The following is a 21005-nucleotide window of genomic DNA, read 5'->3' as shown; positions in this document are numbered from 1 at the left end:
CAGTAATCCTAGAAGAGGTTAATAATGAATCAATGGGCGAGAGGAGAGAGGTCTCGAGAGAGCGTGTTCTCGAAATCGCACGGGAGCTTTACTTTTCCCAGTTCTTCGGCGCCAGTGGCCACAATAGGAAAGAAAAATCATCTCCTGGAAATTCGCGTCTCGGGACACTAAATAACAAGTACTTGGCCCGCGAAAACATCTTTTTTTTTATTCCGATTACCCATTTGACCTTGGGGTGTCCCTTAAGTGTCCTTGTGGGTTGCAAGTGGCGTGACATTAATAATGCATATGAGCTGCTTGATGGTGACGCGAGTGTTTAATGCTGGCGATTACAACGTTCCGGTGGGAAGCCCACAGTGGCTATAATAATTCCTATGCCAAGAGTTAGTGACCTGAAAATGAGCAGAAGACTCATTTACGCATACGTATGAGTTGGTGCTTATGGATGAACACGTGTAATAATATGCATTACTGTATTCACTTCAACCGAGAAACAGGAGGACATTTTAATATAATTTTATATAACATTCCATTGTAGTAGTAGAGAGTATGAATAAAAATATTAATTTTTAAAAATTAATATCACCTGGAAACCCACCAGCTCATAATAAAACACACTACAATCCAGTCTCAACGCGTTTCAAAACCAACTCACAGTATTAAACAGGAATTCTGACAAATTCAACTCTATTTTATCTATAGGTCCCTTCCACCTCAAAATGTTTGAATTGTTGATCAACCTTCGTTTCTGTGTGGAATCTTTCTAGGCGCGTCTCTAAGAAAACAAACCTTTCACTATTTTGATAAGCCAGTAGTATCGTATTTCTTTTAACTTTTTTCCTACACAACATGTGATAAGATTTTAGTAAATTTTGGTCGTTTCTGTAAAAGAGCTAGCAAAGCCTGCTGAATCAAGCCATTCAAAATGTATAACCTGTAAAATTAGATCATCCAACGGCATTTCTAAAACACTGAAAGCAAGACAAAGGTGTATGTCATCCAAATGCAATGGAACAAGCGTATCTATTCTTTGGGAAAGTCAGACGGCACCAGTATAATACACTCAACACTCAGTGCCATGTCTCCTTCGAGATCAGATTACTGTGGTCGCAACGGACTGACTTTCGACACAAAAGGAATTGCTGACCCAACCCTATGTCTTCATAGAAATAACAGATTGCCATTAAAATTTCGAAAGATTAAAAGGCATCCAAGAAAAAAAAAGGTGATAAGCATCAAATAAATTAATCTATTTAAAAAATGGAAACATAATCTGTAGGGGGGATGGCATACCCACTACAGTATGTGTGTGACAAAACCCGGAAGGTTTCGAAGGAAATAGAGAATCACGTATGTCAGAGAGACACAGAACACCACCTGAATGTAATTCACCTGTTGGGTGGCTAATGAACTTACTCATTTTTGCCTTGTAACAGAAAGCTCCCTTTTTTTTAGAAAGTATTCTCTTTCTCCATGCTTGAGGGCTTGCCTGACAACCCTTAGTGCTGTAGCTTATCTAAAGCCGTGCTTGAGACCATTATTAAAAAAAATCAATCAGATTGATAAAAAGGTGTGGGCAAGCACTTTAAGTCCAGGTAATTCTTGCGTCAACGCGTACCTGACGAAATCATGCACCTTGAATAAAGCTCTCTTTATCAAGAGCCGGCTCTTTAAGAGTCCCTTCAGGCGTCCGAGGCGGAGATAAGGTTCACCTGTTGCAGAGTCCACACATTACTCTACAACCTTGGCTACATAACGTAATTTAAAATGATGCCAGTGCACGTGACTGCCCTGAATTATTCATGACGATGGCTTTCAGGAATATGATATAATTTTCTTGCTACAGCTCAAACTGAATGTACTACATGTTTTCAAATGCAATGACGATGCTAGCAATAATGACGATAATAGTTACTGTGCTGAAACAAAGATCTCCATCCAAGGGCACGAGCTGAAAATTATTACCTGAAGGGAACATAAACGTGATAGCAGACCATATCACCCGCACAGCATTTTACCTGCTGACGTAAAAACGTTATTACTTACGTCATCATCTCGTACCTACCCCCAAGTCCGTAATTGCAGTTACATAAGGATCAAGGGAAATTGCGTTAGCGTTTATATAAGATGCAAAAAGAAATAGGAATAGGAATATCACTCAAGAGAAGGGCATATGTATAAGGAACAAGCCATACGAACCACTAAATTGATTAAAGATAGATAGATAGATAGACATTCCTTTCACATACTCCGAAATACAAGAAACTTCTCTATAACAAAGATAAAAATCTATTCACAGACACGATGACATTTCATACGATAAATAAGAAGAAATCATTTGCATGTTTTAATATAAAATTAATAAGAGATAATAAAGTTCAAATTAACTCTCGGAATAACTTTACTCAGTGACCAGATTAGGTTAATAAAATATACCTAACTAGTTGAGCACGCTTACATACTAGACAGAGTGCAATAGAACTTCAACGCTGTTAATCCTCACTGTTCTTAATAGACATTACGAAAAATCCCAAATGAAAAGACCGTAGTCTTAATTATGTTTTTTTCTCTTCTGAATTTTTTTCAAAACCACCAGTTAATTTCACCTCAAAATTTAAGTTTTCCTATTTATTTTGCAATATCCCCAACACTAAACTTGTGCACTTGTTCACAGCCTCATGATTTCAGCTGTGACCTTACTTCCTGAGTTGAATTCCTCCCAAACTCGCAACAGTGACGCAACCAAGTCTCAGAAACCTCATCTCCTACAAATGAGGATTTCTTCACGGACCTTCCACGGGGCAAGTTTCCATTTCCACCCCGTTGACAATACCCTCTTTCAGCGATTTAGGAAGAAATCCGTACATGGTGACTCGGCGATCTGCAATCGGTGAAAGGAACAATTTAGCCAATTGAGGCAGCTCCACTGGGCATTTCTGCCCTAACGAAAGTGTAATTACGCTAATTGGACGGGGCTTTACAAAAAGAAACTCGTCTCTTCCATAATGCAATATTTGTGCAGCTTGTTTCGCAAAAAGCGCACGTCACTGTGTCATTCCGAAGTGAAGTCTCATCGTTACCCCTCACTTTTGGAGGACACAGACCTCCTCCATCTCCAGTCTCATCAGAGGAAGGACCAGCTTATGTGCAGTATTTCATTTTGAGGGAGTTGAGAAATAATTTAATGTTTATAACAATACGAGTGCTCAAGACTACAGATGAATTTCAAGGATTTTTCTCAAGTCTTAAAATATAAATAAATTTCTTAATTTTGCTTATTACAACGCAAAAGGGGACATTAAGGTATGAAATTTAACTTAGGTGTGTAATTCACGTTTCAATCATGTTTTAAAAAGTAAAGGGTAAAACGCCAAGAAAGCACCGTGTGTTTAGACTCGTCTTACTCTAAGCGAAGCGTTGTTTGTTTACGCGAATAAGTGTAAGCAAGGCGCATGGATCTTCGGGCGCAAGCGTAACTGCACTGTTTCACAATGGAGCGGATGTATCGTTTAATTGTGGATGAAAAGCACCAAACGGAGTGACACTATAGTTCGAGTATAACCTCACAATCTGACCATGAAGACTTCATGTCACGAAGCACGTAGACACTGAGTTCATCAGTTGTCCAGATGGATTTAAAACCAGATGATTCCGGTCACAAACGAAGACCGGGAAAGATGATGCAGTTGGTTGTCCAGCATTCCAGCGCCAGATTCACTTATACGATTTCACTTCGTAATCTACAGCGCGGTTGTCCTTCCTGTTGTGGTGGACCTCTCTCTCTCTCTCTCTCTCTCTCTCTCTCTCTCTCTCTCTCTCTCTCTCTCTCTCTCTCACTGATACATTACGTCTCGAGAGCCTATTTTACTTTTATCACCGTAAACCATGTACGTGTTTGAGGTTTTACTCAAAAGTTGACTTTGAAATGGAAAGTCTAGATAATTTCTTAGTAAAAAAAAGCCTGCAATGAGAAAAGAACCTCTGGGATAATGATAATTTGTGAATCCATTAATCAACTGCAATCTGCCTTCGACCAAACATCCATGCTCGTCTTTCTACATTTGCAAAAGCTGTGTAACTTAAAACGCACCTGTTATCTATTTACACTGAAATTTTAGCCACTGCCATCCCTAGCACGCAATGAACCTTCACTGAAGGCTGCAGTTCGTGTAAACCTATACTTAGTCAACCTAACTTCTGACGAACTAAGCGACCATATTGGAGAATCTATAATGTTAAAATGATGCCACATCAAAGTACAGCATTTGAGAAATCATTCTTCTTAAATATAAGTCATAAAGTATTCCTGTCAATGGTAGACATATTTTTAATTAAGGTACAAGTCCACTTTGTTTTCCTTTGTGTTTTTCAAGCTTCCATTTTATCCATCAAACTTTGCAAACATGTCCTATTGTCTTTTGATCTGAAATTTCAGTTAGTCACCTGTTCCAGTTACCATAACCCATATACTAGGATTTGTTAACCTTCTAAAAGCATATATTCAAAACACTCGTCTGCTGTCATCACTGACCCCTAAGTAACGGCACCGTAAGGCCTGACTTTATCCAACAGCCCTGGTACAATGGCGGAAGATTGTTGTTAATCTATAGCTGTTGCACTACCTCTTTCACAAACATATCATCTCCACTTACCACAAATGACAGCTCTTGGCTAATTAATCATACACACCTGTCCCATTTTGCTCTCACAACAAAGACAAAGGGGCCTCTTTGTTCTTTCTCTGTAACATACCTCAGTGTTGTCCAAATTTCGTCTTCATGCTCTATCTTCCAGCTTTTTGAATTTGCAACATTTTTATCTTGTGAAATGTCACTTCTTTGCATTTATTATCAACTCTCCTCCCGCTCTGTCGCCTCCTTCAGCCTTCCCAGAGTTTATTTCAACCACTTTTCTTGCACACAAAGGCAACTGTGGTGGTACTTCGTTGCCAGACCCTGTTTTGATCCTAAATGTCAGCTTAACTACGCTCTCACTCATCTATTCGATCATGGTTCTCATCTATTGCCAAGGATCAGCACCGTATAAAGATGGATCCACAGTATTTTCATGAATATTAATTTCGAAGGAAATTGGCAGTAAATGCCAAATGGGAGTACATCTATCGCATATGTACCCGTACTACCAGTAAGGACTGTTTTGTATCATTAACGACAGGAGTGACCGAATACCGAATTCCCTGTTTTTGTTTGCAAGAAAACTCTTTCAGAGAGTGAAACTAACGAGAAAAAGATACTTCAGAATAGCTATATGGTCCATAGAATTATGTACATCGTGACGAGGTTTCTGTAATCTCAGTGATATCAAAGTACAGCAGAAAGATTATACTGAAAACCATGCCCCTTATTTATGTCATTTTTATGCCATCTACTTGCACAAAGATTTCACCACGACAAAGGTTGTCGAGCTAGTAGGAAAATGTTTATATGACTTCTCAGAATCAAATAGAAATTATAATGTACCCTTCCTTCTTTTGCCCCAGTTCCATCCTAAAGGATTTTCATCCCTCAGTCCCAGTTTCATGTGGTGAAGTTTGAGGATTCATTATACATTTCAAGATATCATTTTATTATATTGAGACTGATTCCTAGAATAGCTAATAACATTTAATTTTTCTTTTCCTAACTTTATCAATATCTCCCACTATTTAATACAGGCTACCACGTCAATTCTAACCCCCTGTAATCAGTTCCACTTGTTCAATAGCAAATACATGTCCTATGCAAGGGCAATTCCAGTGCCAATCGTTTCTCATGCAGGTGTTTCGACCAAACGTCTCTACACCCCAGCTATCCAGATTCATCCAGACTCTATGTTCAATCGACAAGCGTCATTGGTAATCCAGCAGTAACATTACAGTCCTTTCAGTATATCATATGCCCCTCTGAACAGTCCTTTCAAAACTCGTTAACAGGTTGCATTCTTTCATTATTTTAATCCGTTTTGTATTTAACGTTTTCTTATAACTGGCATCCTCAACTTACCACTATCATTGCACGTAAAGTATTTTATTATAGATGCAATAAAACAAATCACATTATCAGGGTGTCCTGACATCTATACCAAATAAATAATTTTCCAAGATGCTAGAGATGCAGTCTGTCCCGTCGATTTACAGAGCTTTCCTAGATGAACTCCAAAGCCGATTTGAAAAACTGCCAAAGTACCTGACTATACAGAAGTGGTAGAAAAACGAACTCGTGCAGCGATGGTAATTTAGCAACAGGTGTCTCCCACTGACGCAAACACCTGCTCCTTCCTCCATCTCATTCATACTGTATACGTGAGTTACATCTGTCCGAAAAAAATTTCTTTTAATGCGATAGCTGATGAATGGCCTACGTTGGTCAATCCCATTATTCTGTGCTGTACAGTTGGAATGATGGCAAAAAGACTGGCCTCCCAGTAATCGGTAAATGCTTTTTATTATTAAATTAATGTTAATGCTTACCTAGGTTTCATCAGATTACGAATTTATATTTCTCTGGCCTATAAAAAAACTGACAAGTATCAGAACGCCATTAAGTCATAACATACCAATTCGAGAGACAGCAATCAGAGCTAAATTATATTAATGATCTTGAAACTTTATGAACCAAGTAATAATTAAATCCAAGGTAATTTAGCAGTTATTTAGGACCAAAGCAATGGTCAATCCTCTGACTTTTCCCTGCACTTAACCCAAGGTCAAGATTTGCCATACGACCTCAGGTGAAGAAGAGAAAAAGTAGCTAAGAACATTTCCAACGTATGTAATCCATCAGGAATATTCCATCCTTAACTTTCCGAGGATTAGAAAAGTCTAAAAATGCGAAGAGCAAAAATATCACTGAGTTACAGGTCAAACTACCTGACGCGTTTGTCAAAATGGAGAATTCCCTTGAACGAAAAAACATATTATCAATCAACATCTAAACCACAGATACCTAATTTTCCTAACGTTCCCATTCTTTATGACTCCCCCAGTGCTGACAAAACCCCAGTATAGTTTTTCCTCAAAGTCTTGTTTATTCCTTTCTATTCATTTATAATCATGATGAGGATTGTAATGGCAATGCTGATGAAACAGCTGCTTACTGTTACTGCTTCTCATGATGACGATGAAGAGGATTATTATTATTATTATTATTATTATTATTATTATTATTATTTCTTAAAACACAATAACCAAATAAGAAAAAAAGAGGAAAGTTAATTGCTTTTCTGTGAGCAATGCAAGGATGCAACTACCAGTTGAAGAATCTGTTGCATAAGAGGAAATCAACCGGTGAATGTGACTTCGGAAGCGGCAAAATGAAAGGATATAAAGTCAAGAGACTTACTTCAAGGTCTTTAAAAATCTGAATGTCATGCCGTAATAGACTCTCCCATACGTGGGTCCAATCTTATTCAGTGGAAATTTAGGGGCTAATGGAAGTTCGTCCGAAAGAGCGAGGTTTGTTCTACTGTGACCAGGAGACTGGTCACACGAATGACCAGTGAATGACAAGAAAGATTAATAAAGCCATTGTACCGTGCTCCATTATCCAGAAGTCAAGATGCAACGCTCAATACGGCTTTTCTCCGAGCTTGAACTGAGTTCACTCTTCTGGTTTTTCCCTAGACTTCCCCTAAGGTTACGTTTTACCATACGACCCCCTCAGGGGAAGTGGTGAAGTGGCTTCTCCATATGCTTGGCCTTACGTTTAAGTTCATTGATAAATCTTTCGACTCTTTCCTTTCGAGTGACCACAGAATAAAATATGTTTATTGTAATGTTTCCCAAGATCAACTTCTCACATCAAAAATTTTCAAAACCCCTGGACTATGGGTACAATGCTTGCTCTTTTGACTTTTCCTACGCTCTGTCCGAGGTTAAAATGCAATGTTCTCTTTATAGGGTTTCCTTCAAGTTTGGAAAGAGGTTACAATTCATACACTCCCTTAATTGAGCTTGGGAAGAGGTTAAAATTCCTTTAACTGAGCTCTCTACATGGCTGATCTGAGCTTAAGGTTCAAAGCTTAACCAACTGACCATACCCAGAACGAATGACTTCACACGAAGTGGTCACTTTCATTTCATCAATTTTTCCTTAACGAGGTTCAGATTCATTGTTCACTCTTGACAACTTTTCCTTGTACCAGAGCTGAGCTTAACAGCGACATTCTTCTCTCTGGAAAATTTTCCCACTAAGGCACAGAAAGCAAGTGACATCAGAGATGAAATCTGACAACATACGTACAGTGACCAAACATGAACTTTCAGAAAAGTCACATAACTGTAATATAAAAGCACCCTTTAAGCGTTGTTAGAAACAGATTACAAAAAAACACCCTTGACGAAATAATCACCATTGCATGCTGATTGAAAACACGAAGGAATAAAAATAACGGCGCTACGTGATCGACGCGGGTACTCGTTCCTTGCAACAGCCCTCGCATGATTCAGTGACTCCCAGAGAAATTTCTCGGAAAAACAATAGGAGGAAAAACAACGTATGTCCTACAGGGCTTGTGAGAACGTTGCACTTTCGAAGGTCTGCCGTTCTTTCCCACTGTTGCATACTCTTTTACATACTTCATATACTTAGCTGGGAAGAGTCCGACTTGAGTGTTTATTTACAAGAATGTGTTCCCAGAACATAATTATCATTAATCATTAATCAATATTCTTTCCCATTATTATTATTACGTTGAATAGAAGCGTTGTGGTAGCTGATGGTAAAATGATTAATTTGCAAATATTTGCAATAGAGAAATAATTATGAAAACAACTTGATTCTCCAACAGCAGCTATTAATCAACCATCTGAAGCAGCTTCAGCTACGTTCATTGAAGCGTTTAGTGAAATGAAGCATAATCGAAGGAAAAACCTGTAAAACAAAAGTTTGGTTCGAAAACTGTAAACTTTCAGATAAAGACGAATTATTAAACTATTACGATTTGCCACGCAAGCAATTAATATGAGGAAATGAAAAAAATAAACGTGGCAATAACAGAGAGAAAATTCGATATTACACACAAATTCATTATATACATTTTACATACAGGTATTTATAAGTGGCTTTTGAAACTTTGCTGTCTTATCACGGATAAAATAATGACAGAACTTCTTGAATTATTGATACAATAACATAAAAACACAAATGAAATAGAGAAGGGATATTGGGAATACTTTTCAGAAAATACTGCAGAATGCTCTTGGAGGTACAGTGGATAGATAATATATATATGTATATATATATATATATACAGTACATATGCATACATACATATATATATATATATATGTGTGTGTGTGTTATTTACAAAATACAAGTGATACAAATTCATAAGCATTCCAGATTCATATGCGAAGCGTACGAGCCGAAATGAATTCAGCAGAAATGCAGAACAAAACATTAACGTCTCTCCCTCCAGACGACAAGCGCGAGGAGAAATGGAACTGAAACAAACCGCGCCTCTGCGAAGCCAACGTGCGTTCCAGCATGTGCTCCTCCTCCATGAGAAGAGAGAGAGAGAGAGAGAGAGAGAGAGAGAGAGAGAGAGAGAGAACAAAGGCGGTGGAGATAGTGGCGGATCGAAACTCTGAAGCCTCAATACCACGTAAGGGAAAATCAGCTGATACTGGAAGGGGTTAATGCTGCTTGTTTCAATATTTTCTCTCGATATGAAGGTGTTTTTGGCATAGGAGTGTGTTAGTGTGTTCAAGCCTACACACTTGATGCAACAATATGTTTTGTGCATTTCAAATAGTGCAACATAATTTATACAAGGATATATATATATACAGTATATATATAATATATACAAGTAATTTATACAAGGATATATATATATATATATATATATATATATATATATATATATATATATATATATATATATATATATATATGCATTTGTTTAATGACTAGTCTGTGTTAGGATGTACAGTCATACAGGAGACAGTAATATTTAGGAACAGACTTTAAAAAGGCTATATATATAGCCTTTTTAAAGTCTGTTCCTAAATATTACTGTCTCCGTATGACTGTACATCCTAACACAGACTAGTCATTAAACAAATGCATACAAAAGACTCTATGGTAAGTTTATATGATGAAATGATGAAAATGAGAGAGAGAGAGAGAGAGAGAGAGAGAGAGAGAGAGAGAGAGAGAGAGAGAGAGAGAGAGAGAGAGAGAGAGAATTTCTGGGAAACGAAAGGGCCCGGTCGCACTGTTTTCTATCTAATCAGTAACTCACCGACGGATCTGAGCTCGTAAAAATTCCAGTTTATCAAGTTTTCATAACAACGGAAATTACGGCTGCCGGAGTTAACGTTCATTGTATAAAACAACAAAGCCCGAACATGCGGCAACGCGATATCCATTACGTACAGGTGAGCACGTACCACTAATGCTTCTCACGTCACCTTTACTTTATGACCTAGGGCATACAATATCAATTTCTCAATAATTTCTACATTCATACTGGTCTACAATCTACATCACCAATATAGGCACCTTCTCTTCCTACACGTACACATATATAGGCTACATTTGTTGTCATGTACTTGTTTTGCTGATTGTGCTGGATAATTTATGCAATGAATATTCGGTGTTAAGGCTACGTGGAAACCCCCAAGAACAAAAAAAAAAAAAAAAAAGTTTTGAAATTTACGTTTATAAAAAAGTAAAAAAAAAAAAAAAAAGTAAAATATCGAGTTTTCTGCACAGCCGCTACAGCGTATAATCAAGGCCACCGAAAACAGATCTACCTTTCGGTGGTATCGGTATAATGGTGTATGAGCCGCGGCCCATTAAACTTTAACCACGGCCGGAAGCACGATTATGGCTAATTTTAATCTTCAATAAAATAAAAACTACTGAGGCTAGAGCGCTGCAATTTGGTATGTTTGATGATTGGAGGGTGGATGATCAACATACCAATTTGCAGCCCTCTAGCCACAGTAGTTTTAAAGATCTGAGGGCGGACAGACAACAGTCTTCTTTTACAGAAAACTAAAAATTGAATTCGAACGCAATACGTATGATATCTCGACGAAAGCTCTCTGGGATAAGCAAATGTTGGCTGAAAGCATATGCCATAAATAAGAGATTAGCGTAGGGGAAAGAATGAATCAGTGCTTCGATATGACAGATATTTGACGGATGACATATTAGCAAAAGACACCTATAATTGGGAGATATGGAACACTAAAGAACTATAAAGTATAGACGGATAGGATGAAAGAAGTATTGGAAAGTCCTGAGAATTGAATGATCCAGTGTGATTACGGGGGTTAGTGTGTGTGTGTGTCAGTGTGTGTATATATACATACATAATTATACATATATACATATACATACATATATATGTGTATATATACATATATATAAAATATAGTAATTTATATATATATATATATATATATATATATATATATATATATATATATATATATATATATATATACATATATACATACACACACACAATGATTAACGGTCGGAACAAGTTTCATCACCAGTACGTACAGTAGTATAAACTACTACAATGGCAATAATACAATACTTTTTTTTTTTCCCTTTATATTCGCTGCACATTTAAACCTACTCCAGAGGTCGCTTCAAGGTTGGAAGACAGTCACCTCCAAACGCTGACTGACTGAATCGCTGTTCACCTTCAGGCTTCGCTGTCGAAACTCGTTTTTGTTTCTTACGAGGTCGCAATTTGTTATCTGGCAACTGTCGCAAGCAAAAGCAAAAGTGAGTGACTGCTTTTGAAGATGTACTGTGCAGTACTCTGACTTCAGAAACTGCAGAGAGTGATTTCCGCTCTAATTGGTATTCTTCCTCAAGCCTCGATCGATAGACTTAACATGTGAAGCAACAACGAACTTCGATAGGCTAATAGGTAACACGGTAAGAAATTTCCTTAGACTATGTAAAACAACGAGAAGCTTCGATAGACTTGACATGTAAAACAACGAGAAGCTTCGACAGACTAACATGTAAAACAAGGAGAAGCTTCGATAGACTAACATTTACAACAAGAAGAAGCTTCGATAGACCAACATGTAAAACAAGAAGCTTCGATAGACTAACATGTAAAACAAGAAGCTTCGATAGACTAACATGTGAAACAACGAGAAGCTTCGACAGACTTAACATGTGAAACAACGAGAAGCTTCGATAGACTTAACATGTGAAACAACGAGAAGCTTCGATAGACTTAACATGTAAAATAACGAGAAACTTCGATAGACTTAACATATAAAACAAGAAGCTTGGATAGACTTAACATGCGAAACAAGAAGCTTCGATAGACTAACATGTAAAACAACGAGAAGCTTCGATAGACAGACATGTGAAACAACGAGAAGCTTCGATAGACTAACATGTGAAGCAACAAGAAGCTTAGATACGAGTAAAATGTATAACAAGAAGGTCGATTAAGCAACATTCGTTTGAAGAGGGCTGTCCTGCCTCACGTAATTTCTTCTAAGATTATGGAAATAGAGAGAGAGAGAGAGAGAGAGAGAGAGAGAGAGAGAGAGAGAGAGAGAGAGAGAGAGAGAGAGAGAGAGAAACTTAATTTCGCGTGCTCAACATCACGTTTCTTCATAAAATGACGAAATATACCATCAGCGATTCATGGCTGCATTGAATAAGCGAGAACTGACGGGGGACACGCGTCTCAAACCGAGTTCTATAAAGTTTGTGATGTTCTACACGATATTCTACACTGAACACAATGGAACAAGATTCATTGTGTTTTCAGATAACAATACTCCGAATAAGGCGAAGAAATCATACTCCTGACACAGTCATCGGCGTCGCAAACTAGGCTGAATGCCTCGGTTACAAGGTTTCTTGATGACAATGGAGGAAAACGAGACCGTGTCGGAAACTCCTTCATTTCAGGTCTCCCCATTGGCTGCAGGAGTCACCCGCCTCTTGCTGATTGGCCACTGCTTTACCCACCTTTAAACATAACTGGATAAGAGAGAGGGAGTGTTTAGACCAATCCCCTAAACAGCTGTTGTTGGACGCTGCCTTTTCTAGCAAATAATTACGGAGTTATTTCAGGTTGCCTCTAATCAAGGTCGAATAGTGAGAAACTGGGGATGTTTGTAAAGGACAAACCACATTAGATAATAAGACAAATCCCATTTCTTACAGCCTCACGTGGCCTTCAAACACGATTTACTTTTTGAACATGACTTTGCAAAGCACATATTGCCGAAAGTCTCCCAGTGGATTAGTGAAAATATATTAACAATATCGGCAATGTACGCCTACAGTATCATAGGATTCTCTTGGCTGCAATAAAACTGAAATCTTCCAGTTTCAGAATCGCCAAAGGAAACAACATGAGTTGATACATATGATCTTTTTTGTTATAGAAAAATGTACCGTACGTTCAGAAAAGACTAGTCAACAGCTGCCTCTGGGAATTTCTCTCTCTCTCTCTCTCTCTCTCTCTCTCTCTCTCTCTCTCTCTCTACATATACATGTATACGTGTGTATGTATATATATACGTAAATATGTATGTATGTATGTATATATATATATATATATATATATATATATATATACGTAAATATGTATATATATATGTGTGTATATTATATAAAATACTATATATATAATTTAGAAATAAAACACACATGTGCGGAAGCGTATGGGAGCTTACTCCATAAGCACATATGCCAACGCATGTAGAGAAAGAATGAAATGAGCAAAGCGGCATAAATTTAAAACACCCGCATACGAGAGAGAGAGAGAGAGAGAGAGAGAGAGAGAGAGAGAGAGAGAGAGAGAGAGAGAGAGTACAACGTGGTTATAAGGGCAACAGTTGCAGCCACTTTTCAAGGTCCCGACCTCAAAAATCCCATCGATGTGACCACATGCATTTCAACCAATAATTACAGGCCAACTGAGGCCGCTCTTCGCAAAAAAAAAAATTTCACTTTTTTCGCTCGAGGGCTGCGACGATGATTGTTTGCGATGATTGTTTCCCCGGGGGTGTGGTGTTCCTCCCGTGGCTGCGGGCTCTCTCTCTCTCTCTCTCTCTCTCTCTCTCTCTCTCTCTCTCTGTTGTTTTCTATGTCTCGTTCTTATTCTATATTGTTTATCATACTCCTGTCCTTCGGGGTGACGTCCCTAGCCCGATGCTAGTTCATTGGGCTTATAACTGGAAACGTCTAGCTCTTTTGGATGGTCACCAATCCAGCTACTGACCAAATCCAGTACTGCTTGACTTAGATGATCGAATGACCAGCAAGCGGCATAATATACATATATATATATTATATATATATATATATTATATATATATATATATATATATATATATATATATATATATATAATCACACGTCACCTTAATATATGAGCGTGCAAACTGCGGATGATAAAAAAACAATATAAATGCAATGTTACTCTGAAAGTAGAAACGACTCTGAAATTAAACTCAAGTCATAAATTCCATGGGAAACTTTGTAGATTAGCGTCATATAGATTTAGCGGCTTTGATAAAAGGGCTGATAGTTTTCCGCAATAACCCAAGTTCCTTGATATCCAAACCAAAGAAAGTGACAAAGATGGTAATAATATTCCCATTTGCCTTACTCACTGCACTAGAATGCGGATTAAGAAAGATGGCAGTCCCAATTTGCACTTAACAAAATACGCTTTGGAATTTTAATATGCGCACTGAGTAAATATTTTTTTTTTATAGTTATAATCAGACCCAACATTCTCCAAGAAAACCTACTGACACGATTTACATTTCCCGAACTTAAATCATTTTCGACGAGCTTTAAACACCTATACGTAATCCCTTCTATTTAATATTAATTTCATCTCTCTCTTACAGCCTTTCACGCGTATTCAAAGTAAATCGTGGCGACGTGCAAGATTAACCCCGTTATTAAAACAAGCCAGGGGCCCGGCGTTTCCAATGACGCCACCAACCCAGATTTCGACAAGGCTCGTAAGATCTGTAATGAAAGCCAATTGAATTGATGAGGCAATTCTCAAGTCATTCCAAAAGAAGGCTACGGCTGAAATGGTCAGAGAGAGAGAGAGAGAGAGAGATTCATCGCAAAGTATTATGACACAGTGAGAATCAATTTCCTTGATCAAGTAGTGAGAAAGCAAATATTCTGTGTGTGAGAGAGAGAGAGAGAGAGAGAGAGAGAGAGAGAGAGAGAGAGATTCATCACAAAGTATTATGACAGAATGAGAATCAACTTCCCTGATCAAGTAGTGAGAAAGCAAATATTCTGTGAGAGAGAGAGAGAGAGAGAGAGAGAGAGAGAGAGAGAGAGAGAGAGATTCATCACAAAGTATTATGACACAGTGAGAATCAATTTCCTTGTTCAAGTAGTGAGAAAGCAAATATTCTGTGTGTGTGTGAGAGAGAGAGAGAGAGAGAGAGAGAGAGAGAGAGAGAGAGAGAGAGAGAGAGAGAGAGAGAGATCGAAAAGTATTATGACAGAATGAGAATCAACTTCCCTGATCAAGTAGTGAGAAAGTAAATATTCTGTGAGAGAGAGAGAGAGAGAGAGAGAGAGAGAGAGAGAGAGAGAGAGAGAGAGAGAGAGAGACTCATCACCAAGAATTATGACAGAGTGAGAATCGACTTCCCTGATCAAGTAGTGGGAAAGCAAATATTCCGAGAGAGAGAGAGAGAGAGAGAGAGAGAGAGAGAGAGAGAGAGAGAGAGAGAGAGAGAGTTCATCACAAAGTATCATGACAGAGTGATAATCAACTTCCTGATCAAGTAGTGAGAAAGCAAATATTCTGAGAGAGAGAGAGAGAGAGAGAGAGAGAGAGAGAGAGAGAGAGAGAGAGAGAGAGAGAGAGATTCATCACAAAGTATTATGACAGAGTGATAATCAACTTCCCTGATCAAGTTGTGAGAAAGCAAATATTCTGAGAGAGAGAGAGAGAGAGAGAGAGAGAGAGAGAGAGAGAGAGAGAGAGAGAGAGAGAGAGAGATTCATCACAAAATATTATGACAGAATGAGAATCAACTTCTCTGATCAAGTAGTGAGAAAGCAAATACTCTGAGAGAGAGAGAGAGAGAGAGAGAGAGAGAGAGAGAGAGAGAGAGAGAGAGAGAGAGAGAGCACGGATTTCCGGCAAAAACAAATATCCGACACAACGAATGTGAAAAATGAATGTGAAAAATGTATGAACTTCATTTTACACTTGACTAGGCAGCTTTATGTACGTTCGAAATGTTATGCACTCCACAATCCTTGCGTTCAAGGTATCGTTCTCTTCAACAATCTGTAAATTGTGCTACAACAAACGAGTCACTTAAGCAATTGAGAAGTAACTGGATGCACAATTAGGAGTGAAACTCTTCATTCGCGTTCTTGAGACTCGAGACTTGGTCTTACTATTCCTTTCTTATGCGGGACAGCAATCATACAAAACAAAATGAATTATACTATTATAGGAAAGCATCGCAATTCCCTTGTAATACACAATAGTACGTATTTACTATTATGTAACCATCCGTTTAAATCTTACCGTAGCGTAATAGTCAAACACATGCATCTGATGTTCAACTGTCCCGATCAATATTTATCACTGTACATCCAGAAGTTCTTCAAAAATATGTTATTTCCCGTGGCCTAATGGCAGAATTATAACTGACCTTCCCTGCTGTGCAATGCCAATGTCCTCTACGACAGACACAAAAAAATAGAGAGAACTGATACATTTTTAAATGAGTCTCCACTTCACGAATTTCGGGACACATCACGGCATGACAGAGAGACATCTGCCAACTCCAAGATGTCAAGTAATTACTTAATTAAAGAAGATAAAAAATAAACTTCTCAGTTACTCGTAAATAAGTCATGTCTGGTCCTAGTTTGATTTCCAGTCAAGCAATCTATATTTTCATTTGACATAATGCATAACGTCAGCGGCGAAAATATTTGGACAGTGAAAGGTGATGTCAGGCGCAGCGATAATGATTGCACTGCGTCCTGACGCTTACTTACAAATGAGGTTTTCTAGGTAACACTATGGCGCAGCGATAAAAAATTCATTGGGCTAAACTCAGCTTTTGCAAGATGGAATGGTGTCAATTACGGCCGGTGCCAAACTTGTCATTCTAATGGAAAAAAATGGAAAAAAGGAGGCTATTTGATGACGAGATTGAATAAAACAGAATATGGAATTTAGGCCAAAGACCAAGCGCTGGGACCTATGAAGTCATTCAGCGCTGAAAGGGAAATGAACAGTAAAAAGGTTTGAAAGGTGTAACAGGAGGAAAACCTCAAAGCAGTTGCACTATGAATCAATAGTTAGGAGAGGGTGGAAAGTAAGATGGAAGAAAGAGAATATGGACGGAATTAATTCAAAGGAATGAAAGGGGTTGCAGCTAGGGGCCGAAGGGACGCTGCAAAGAACCTTAAGTAATGCCTACAGTGCACCGCATGTGGTGCACTGATGGCAATATCCCCCCCTACGGGCGATGACGAGATGGAATAAAAGGACTCTTGAAGTCTTATTATACACAATTTCTAATGGTGATTGCGTGAAATCATTCTTTGATCACAAAAAAGAGAAACGTGGCATTGCGGTGCCACATCTCCGATCCGATTATTTACAACGTTTCGAATTTGTTTAAATTTCCCAGGCTTCATTTTAAACGTTTTAACCATTTCCTTGACTGTACGTATTCAAATAAGGTGTTAATTTGCCTCTGAGTAAAGTTAACAAAAGAAATCCAGGACTTTCCTTTAAAAGCACCAAAAAGAAAAGAGATAAACATCGCCATTTTAGTATATTTCACAACTTGAGAATCTCAAATACCAGTACAGAAGCCTAAAACTCCTCCTGCTTTTCATACAGTTGATTTAAAACCAAATCAACGACGAACTCGTTGTGGCAGAGAAATTCGCCTGCCGGGACCACACCTCTACCCTCTCGGTGAAACTGATCAGATTCAGCCGATCATACTAGTTCAATTGCTCCCAAGATGAGTTGTGTAATCGAGAAAGCAATCTTTGCCAGAAATAAAGGGAGTGGCTTAATCTTCGGTGAGAGAGAGAGAGGGGAGAGAGAGGGAGAGAGAGAGAGACTCTGTATTCCTTTACTTGTGCGTTCACCGTGAAGAAGTAACTGGAAAAGGTCTTATTTGAATTTAACTTGTAACAAGCGGAAGAAATATGGAGCAATAAGTCCATCAGTTTTCCCCAATGCAGCAACATTAAAATCGACGAACTCTGTAAAGGTTATCACAGCCACCCTTGGAACATTATCCCTATCAAAGTAAAAAGTGGAATGATATACTGTATATAGATATATAGCCTATATACATATATACACACACACACACACACACACACACACACACACATATATATATATATATATATATATATATATATATATATATATATATATATATATATATTCTTTACACGTTATAGTTGTAAGACCTAATTAGGTTGCGTGGCCGAAAATGAGCATAGCTGCTGCTTTTAATTAAAAACTTTAGTAGTAATGAGAGAGAGAGAGAGAGAGAGAGAGAGAGAGAGAGAGAGAGAGAGAGAGAGAGAGAGAGCTTTAAGCTTTGATATTCATACTTGCATTTAAAAGCATGGATATAAACTGAATGCCCTTCGTATTATATATTGTCATGCACTCTTAAGCACAACCATGAATATATGCAAGCACAGCCAAGGAGACAGTTCATATGAAGGCAAGAACAGATTGTACAGCGTGTACAAAATACGAATATACAACTATGTACAACCTACAAATATATATATATATATATATATATATATATATATATATATATATATATATATATATATATATAATGTATGTGTATGTTATATTAATTCGTTTTTGACTCACTCATTTATTCCTGAAGAACTCAATCACATATTAAACTAACATATGAAAGTGAGGACGAGAAGAGAATGCAATATTGTACCAGTCTGGATTACGCTGGTGAAACCTGAAAGCTACAAGAGACTACCCCGTAGCAAAATTACAAACCAAATGGTACACCAATTATACTTGCATTTCCGTTGTCCCAAAGTTCTGAACACGCCCCCCAAGTGGACTAGTGGAGCGGCGGTACAAAATTGACAAGGGAATACAGCACTTCATACCACAGGCATCAAAGCTTTAATGCTAAAAAAGGCTAGAAACTCGAGACCAAAAGTCAGGAAACCCCTACAACCTAGACAACGACCAACAACGTATCGCCTGAAGACGATATCCACGGTCATAAGGGTGCTTTCACAGGACACCAGCAAAAGACGCTCACTTTATACGACAAGGGTGCTTGCTGACGGTGACGAAGGCACTTTGCAGAAGGGAGGTGAAATCAGGGCGGCTTTGAATACCTCCGCCCTCCTCTCACCTCGGGGGTTGGAGCGCTGAGTTTCGAAATGCGAAACAAGGTATGCAATATCAACGTTACTTGAGTGCCTTGTGGGAATGAATTTCATTTTCACATGCATGCATGCATGCATAGCACGAATATATATATATATATATATATATATATATATATATATATATATATATATATATATATATATATATATATATGTATATATATATATATATATACAGTATATATTATATATATAATACATATATATGGAAATGAATTTCATTTTCACATACATGCATGCATAGCATGTGTATGTGTATATATATATATATATATATATATATATATATATATATATATATATATATATATATATATATATATATATATATATATATATATATATATATATATATAATATACATTACAGTATATATATTATATATATAATATATATATATAAATAATTTCATTATCACATACATGCATGCATACCACGTGTATATACTGTATATATATATATATATATATATATATATATATATATATATATATATATATAGAGAGAGAGAGAGAGAGAGAGAGAGAGAGAGAGAGAGAGAGAGAGAGAGAGAGAGAGAGAGAGAGAGAGAGAGAGATAACTTGCAGCCAAAAGGATTCGAAACTTGTTAATAGCTTTACGACCTTTAACGAAAAAACTCAAAGAGATAATAAAAAATAACAAGTGCGTTTCTCCTGGTATGACAAGACCCCTTAACAACGACACTGCAGTAGCCAACAGCTCCAATGAATACTTTATAAACCACCACCAATAAATACAATACTCACAGTCCTCTTAGGCTTCGGCCAGCAGCAGACCACGCGCATCTTGTGGAAGTTTCTAGGAGTCCTTAAATACGAATGAACTAGTAATCGGCTCAGTCCTATATAATCCCAAAGTAACAGTTAACGTCTCGCATAAACAACAGGGCAGGACAAAGGTGCCCTTCGACGACGACAAGATCCGATGCGTAGCGATAAGGTTCTTCGAAAATGTGGAAGCGTCCTGCCAGTTAAATGACAGCAGCGAACCACCTCACAAGAAGACAGCCGGGGACCGATTGGAGAGTTCTGTGGGCGTCTCAGTGAGGAGAGCCGTCATGCAACGCTAAGGGGACCTCGAACAATTTTTGCGGCAGTTCTTTGGACGGCACAGTTCCCCAAACTAATTCATTATCATCCAAGGTCACTTTCGTGGTTGCCAGGTAATAGGACACTTTTTCCTCTTGTACTTGAGTAATTTAGAAGATTATAAATTCAAGCAATTGAGTGTTTCAGCGCTATGAATAACTATTTGTGGATTCATTGTTATGAAACATGAAACATTTTCTGTGACGAAAAACTGAGCAAGTCTTGATCAATAACAGCCGACAAGACGCTTTTCTTCGGAGGCACTACACAAATGGATTGCTGACAAATATAATACGTCTGCGTAAATCATGAGCCCCATGTCTTACTTTCCACTTGGCAAATTACAATGTCATCATGACAAACAGAAACATCACCTTCAATTCGACTTAATAAATGATAATCAGGGAACAGGGAAAAGATGATGTCCGCTTCCTTTCGACGTTACTTCCTGTCGTCACGCCTA

At 37.8% G+C, this 21005-nt stretch overlaps 1 protein-coding gene across 2 annotated transcripts in view; it reads right to left on the bottom strand.

The window, feature by feature from the left end:
* Nucleotides 1-20476, bottom strand: part of Hex-A (Hexokinase A) — a 94498-nt gene extending 74022 nt beyond the window's left edge. Inside the window, exon 1 of one of the 2 annotated variants that reach the window (XM_067093348.1) lies at nt 20201-20476. In XM_067093348.1, coding sequence (XP_066949449.1) covers nt 20201-20239 — 39 coding nt within the window. In that variant the 5' untranslated portion in view covers nt 20240-20476. The remainder of the gene's footprint in view (nt 1-20200) is intronic. The other variant, XM_067093338.1, reaches the window with a different exon arrangement.
* Between the last annotated feature and the right edge of the window lie 529 nt (nt 20477-21005).

Source organism: Macrobrachium rosenbergii, chromosome 50 (assembly GCF_040412425.1).
Source record: "Macrobrachium rosenbergii isolate ZJJX-2024 chromosome 50, ASM4041242v1, whole genome shotgun sequence".
NCBI lineage: Eukaryota > Metazoa > Arthropoda > Malacostraca > Decapoda > Palaemonidae > Macrobrachium > Macrobrachium rosenbergii.
This window is presented reverse-complemented; position numbering and strand designations above follow the sequence as displayed.